Genomic DNA, 5,928 nt, shown 5'->3' with positions numbered 1-5,928 from the left:
GGCACCTTCCCTGTCTAGAGGGCATGGGGTTGGGGAGGCAGTGATGAAGCTGGTTTACTTCTGTGACAAGGCAGATGGCACCGACACCTGAGTCAATCCCAAAACCCATGATCTGTCTGGTGGGACTGGGTCCTGACATGAGTAGTGGTCAGAACAGATAACACCAGTCTCCTTGCCTGTGGGAGCCCAGACCCTTCCAACCAGAACTGGAGCCTGGCGCCCCCTGGTGGCATTCTAAGTTCCACCAGCTAAAGCTGAGGCCATCCTCAGCTTTAAAACAGCCAACAGCTGTTTTGCACATTAGAAAACCCAGGCCAGGAGCAGGGCTGAGAAAGAACAGCCTCCCCATTTGCTTTGTGGGATGCAAGTTGTCTGATCAGGCAATGCTTGTTATCAGAAGTTAGAGCTGAGAGAACAGGCAGAGCACTACTAGGTACTAAGCCACTCTTATCTGGAGGTAGATGTTACAAACCCCGCTTTATGGACAGGAAAACTGATCCTCAGAGAATCTAAAGCAATTACATTCTCAGCTCACACAGCGAGCCACTGGCAGGATTTGGGACGAGGTCTGACTGACCTCTAAGTGGGGGTGGGAATACAAGGCAGTGGGGGGTCACTGAGCAAATGTCTCCACTTCTGTGGGCCCCCTGTTTCTCAGCCAAGAAGCGGCAAGTGATAGCGATATTTTAACAGTCCCACTTAGGAAAAGTGTTGGAGTTAGACTTTGTTTCAAACCTTGGTTCTTCCACTGACTAGCTGTGCGATCTGAGATCAGATACTTACTGTCTCTGAGCAGATTTCAGTTTCTGAGTCTATAAAATGGGTTGCTGTTGGGATTTTGTGAGGTGACTGAGCTGGGAGAACTTCGGATAATTTGAGGCTTTACAAGTGATGCTGGTTTTTCAGCATTCCCTGGGATGGGACTCCGGGGTGGGAGGGAAAATGGCGACCAGAAGTTGGTGCTTCCATAATTAACTTCTGGTCGCCTCATTTAGCATGCTACACACCCATCAAATGGGTTTCTCCACTTTTGGATCTCCATTCCTTTCCAGTGGCCCAACGACCTGTTCTGGTTACACACAGGAAAGGAAGGCCTGAGTCTCAGCCTTCATACCCAAAGTCCTTGACCCGTAACCTCAATCTTGTGCCCTGAGGGAATTGGGTTGGTGACTTGGGTTGACCCTGGGCAGACCAGAGGGGCTGTTCAAGGCCAGCAAGCCAGAACCTTTCAGTTGTCCTGAAGTCCCAGAACCCTGCCTTTCATGAACCAAGCCTATTCTGGTGCCCCAAGGAGGATGGGGACACACAGGAGACTTTTATTGTGGTCCAGTTTCATTTGTTCTTCTGCTGGCCTGGCACCCAGAACACTGCCCCAGCCCCCTCCTGTCCCTGCCCCTAGCGCTGGCGTTGCAGGCACCAGGGAAACAGTGAGGGAGGTGAGGGCTGGGGAGTAAGAGAGGCTGACAGGAGGCGGGGACTCGGTGGGGAGGATTGAGGACTATAAAGGGGCACAGCCAAGGGCAGGTAGACCCATCTGCCTGAGGTACGTGCCCACTTGATCCAGGACCACCTGCTCAGGACTCAGGGTAAGTGGGTTCAGACTGCCCTGGCCGGAGTGGGGGTGGCACTTCGGGGCTGGGGCTTGGGATGCAGAGCAGGAGTTGGAACTTTGCAGGGCTGGGGCCTTGAGAGGCTTAAGGCTGTCCTCAGTTGCTCTGCATTGCACCAGCTTCATTTCACAACTCATCCTGTGTTCCTCATCCTGTAAGTTGGGGGTGTCCTCCTTTCTACCAGCCATTCCCTTGAAGAGCCACATTTCTGCCTCCCCAGAGTCCTCAGACCCTGGATGTCGTGAGTCTTGTGTGTCCAACCCTTCAGCCCCTTCCCTGCTAACATTCTAAGCCCTCTCTGGCTGAGCTCCAGCTGCTGAGCTGCTCATTGGAGAGAGGGAGAGAGAGAGAGAGAGAGAGAGAGAGAGAGAGAGTGTGTGTGCGTGTTCCTCGCTCTCCAGAGAAGTGCCCAAGAGGAGGGGGAAGAGGTGCTCTTGACCCCTTGCTCTGCCCCTTGTCCCCAGGCTTGGCTTAGAGAAATGGGTGATGGCTAAGGGTTGGGCAGGAGGATCTGCAGATGGGTTCTATTCTGCCTCATCTCTGCTCCTTGTTCCTCAGATGGCTGCTGTGTGTCGCTGCCTCTCCCTGCTGCTCCTGTCCACCTGTGTGGCTCTGTTGCTGCAGCCAATGCTGGGTGCCTGGGGAGCTCCCCTGGAGCCAGTGTACCCAGGGGACAATGCTACACCAGAGCAGATGGCCCAGTATGCAGCTAACCTCCGCAGATACATCAACATGCTGACCAGGCCTAGGTGTGTGTGAGAGAGGGAGAGATCCCAGCCCTGGGCTTGACCCCATCCCCATCCCTGACCCCAGCCCCTTCCATGCTTGCTCCTGGGGAAGCAGTATCTCTATTGAGTGACCTGGTCCATGTGCTGTGGGCGAGATGGGGCCCAAAGGGGAAGTGAGGCAAGTGAGCTGGAACCTGGGCACAGTGCTTGTCACAGCTGTCTCTTCCCTCCTAGGTATGGGAAAAGAGACAAGGGGGACATGCTGGATTTCTTGGAATGGGACTCCCCCCATATGTCTGCCTCCAGGTGAGTTTGATGCTCTGCCCACTTGTCCAGCTCCCTGGGACTGAAATGGGAATCTGAAACAGGGGATATGGGCAGGAGAACAGCAGTCCAGGGCAGCCTTTCTGAGGGCACAAGGACTCCTCTTCTACCGCCAATTTCTGATCTCTTCTCACAGGGGGCTCAGCCCAATGGACTTGTAGGGTCACCTCCTGTCTCCTGTGACTATGTGGCAGTGCCAACTTAGCTCTCCCCTTGGTTCCCATGGCTCTGGCCAAAATGTGCTCCCTGCTCCCAAATGGACTAAATAAAGCAAGTCAAAATCATGGTCTCTGTGTGTCTGTGGATCTCAGTAGGGGCAGAAGGCCAAGTGCACAGGAAAGGGAGATGGCAGGGAAGAGAAGGAGAAAAGGGGACTGTTAGAAATGATCCAGAAAGTCTATAGACATCAGAGCCACTCAGCTCAATCAACCTCTTCTCTTCGAAGAGGGACAAGTTGTGGTTCAAAGGGAGGCAGGGACTCCCTCCAGGTCAGTGAGAAGTCAGTGATGTGGAGACTTGAGCTTGAATCTTCCTGTTGCAGTCTCTCTAGATGGTCCTGATCGTTGGTCTGATGCCAACCCTGCTACCCAAAGTATCCTGGCAATACTTTAATACTTTCCATGCCACAGCAGGAGGTGAAGAACTCACTTGTACTAAAGTGTCCTTGGCAACAGTCCAAAGGAATGGCTCTAGTGCTTAGGTACAGGGTGGCCTCAGAGTTGCTCTTTAGAAATTTGGAGAAAGGAGCCGTTCTGAGAGGTAGTGAACTCCTGGGCACAAGGATATCTTTAAACAGCTGCAGGAGGGGTGTAGCCTTCCAGGGAAGAGGCAAGGTTACCTGGGAGTTCCAGCCACTTCCATGAGTCTAATCTGTGGACGCCACACTCTGGCTCTTGGGGGTGGGGGGTGAGGACCCACACCCTACCTTAGCAGTCCCCAGTGGACTATCTACCCTTACCCTTATTGGGTACCCTGATTATGTGGGAATGGGGTGGTGTGTATGTGTAAGCTTGTCTCTCTCCCCTTTTCCTGTGGATAAGTGACAGTCATGGGGACACTGATCCCATGGTGATAGCAACATAATCATGTTTCTGTCTGGTGTGTGTAATGACTTGGAAGTGGAACCTGGCCCTAAGAGGCGAAGGGCTTCTACAGGACATAGATGCTATGCAAACGCTTTGCTCAAGTTCATTCCTAAATCCAAGGGGTGTTTGGGTGGAGGGGTGGTTTCAGCAAAACAGAGTTTGACTATGGATGGAGTCTGATGTTCCAGCATTTTCTATGGTGGCCTAGGTCATGGGTTTTCAGTGGGGAGAGGTATAGACATTTCCTAGAGGCAGGAATTAGAAACCTGCTCAATACATATTTGGGTGTGACAGGTGAGTGATGAGGGGAAGCTCTGCCCCTGACCAGGCCTCTCTAATGGCCACCTCTAAGGGACAGGCCCTGACTAGGCTCTCCCATGTTCTGATCACTGCTGACTGAGAGGATCCAGGAGGTCCCCTGCGCTCTGCTTCCCCAAGGGAAGTTTGCTTGTTCCTGTGCCAACAATGATAGCCCAGGCTGGCAGGAGTGGGTCTGGCTGAGATCCCTGCTTTGAGGCTCCTGGGACTGGCTTCTCCCTCTGGGAGTGGTGACTGTGAGTGAAGTGGGCAAAGGCCCTGTACTGAGGTTTTTCCCCATCGAAGGACAGGTCCTCCCTGCAAACACCCACAGAAATCACCTCGAAGTACAAGAATTTTGTTTTCTTTATCGTTCTCGCTGAGGGGTGGGGAGGAACCGAGGCCCCTCTCACAATATAAAGCAGTCAGTGGGTGAAGAGATCTGAATCAGGCATCTGGAGGTCAAGGCCCAGCCTGGAGAAGGAAGTCCCTCGGCCCTGGTATCTGACCCCTGCCCTCCCCATGCTCCCAGAAGCTTCCTTTCAGCCCTTGCCCCCTCCCCCTCCCGCCCCCCCGCCAGCCACGCTGCTCCCTGGTTCCGATTCCGAGTCAGGGACTGACTCAGTGGTGGTAGTGCCAGAGTCTCCTACCTGGAACACGGGGAGGAGGTCTATGTTTGGAGTCTCAGCGGTCGAGTTTTCGTGACATTCGGTGGGGGGAGTTTCGTGGCATGAGATGGGGAAAGGTTCGATGGCGGTTGTTTCGTGGTGTTTGGGGTTTTCTTTTGGCCTTCCTTAGGCGAGGGAACACGTGTTTGCAGAGATCATGGGGCCACGAAGAGCACGGGATGGGGTGTCAGATGTCTTCCCCCCCTTCCACTCCCCGTTTCCTCCGCCGGCCCACCTAACATTGAAGAACTTCTCCACATGCTTGCTGAGTTGGTCAAAGTTCACAAGCCAATTGGATGCGCCGGGCTTCATGGACTGCTGCACATGGACTGCTGCACATGGACTGCTGCACGTGGAGCTCCGCGCCCACAGTGCGCTCAGGCCGCCGCAGCAGCACTAGGCACACCAGAGCCAATGCGCACGCGCAGCGCAGAGCCGCCGTCTGGAGGGGGCGGGGCAGACAAGCCTAGGCGTCACGTGACGTCACGTGACGTGCGGGGGTCTGCACCGCGCACCCACAGGGCGTCAGAAGGCCAGGTGGGAAAGCCTGCGTGCTGTGACCCTCAGACCAAGGAACGTGTCTGTCTCTGGGACATACACAGGTGCACGAGCGCCGTAAGGCACATCCTGGTGCTCAGGGAGGATGGTGCACATCTGGACACGCACAGTGATGCGCGCAAAGCGCCGAGGTGAAAGTGGACGGGGAGGCACGCGCTGACAGGAACACATGGCTTAGAGCCATCCGTCAGCTCCCTCAACGCCCTGACCTCTCCTGCACACTCCTTGCTCACCCCACTTCAGCCTCTTCCGCTTCCTTGCTGTTCCACAAAAATGCCAGACCTGTAGTTGACTGCCTGGAAGCCTCCTCCTCCAGCTCAGCCTCAGGCAGCGGCTCAAAATTCACCTTCTAAACGGGTCCCACTGTGACACCCCTCATCTTGCTCTACTTTATCCTCATTCCACGTTCTCACTTCTAAATGCTATATGTAGGATATGCGTTGTCTCAGTTCCTTCCCAGCCACAGCCCCTCCCCCCTCAACGTAAGTGCTGCTGCTGACGGGCTCTTTGCCTGCTTTGTCTGTTGATATAGCACCGGCACCCAGAGCAGTGCCTGACGCTTAGTAGGGTCTCAGTAATACACAGTGAATTAAGAGCACAGCTGCACACTGGAATGCCGGCCCAGGGCTTTCACTCACACACACAGAGCCATGCACAG

At 54.5% G+C, this 5,928-nt stretch overlaps 1 protein-coding gene across 3 annotated transcripts; it reads left to right on the top strand.

The window, feature by feature from the left end:
• The first annotated feature begins 1,471 nt into the window (after nucleotides 1-1,471).
• Ppy (pancreatic polypeptide) lies at nucleotides 1,472-2,946 on the top strand. 3 transcript variants are annotated; one of them, XM_074048910.1, is made up of 4 exons: nucleotides 1,472-1,586; nucleotides 2,169-2,359; nucleotides 2,573-2,644; nucleotides 2,799-2,946. In XM_074048910.1, exons 2-4 carry the CDS (start codon nucleotides 2,169-2,171, stop codon nucleotides 2,821-2,823), a joined length of 288 nt encoding a protein of 95 aa, XP_073905011.1. In that variant the 5' UTR covers nucleotides 1,472-1,586; the 3' UTR covers nucleotides 2,824-2,946. The 3 variants fall into 3 exon arrangements, with proteins under 3 accessions (XP_073905011.1, XP_020036035.1, XP_073905010.1); XM_020180446.2 differs by lacking the exon at nucleotides 1,472-1,586 and adding an exon at nucleotides 1,733-1,851; XM_074048909.1 differs by lacking the exon at nucleotides 1,472-1,586 and adding an exon at nucleotides 1,792-1,860.
• Nucleotides 2,947-5,928: the final 2,982 nt, after the last annotated feature.

Source organism: Castor canadensis, chromosome 11 (genome assembly GCF_047511655.1).
Source record: "Castor canadensis chromosome 11, mCasCan1.hap1v2, whole genome shotgun sequence".
In the NCBI taxonomy this organism is placed as follows: domain Eukaryota; kingdom Metazoa; phylum Chordata; class Mammalia; order Rodentia; family Castoridae; genus Castor; species Castor canadensis.
This window is presented reverse-complemented; position numbering and strand designations above follow the sequence as displayed.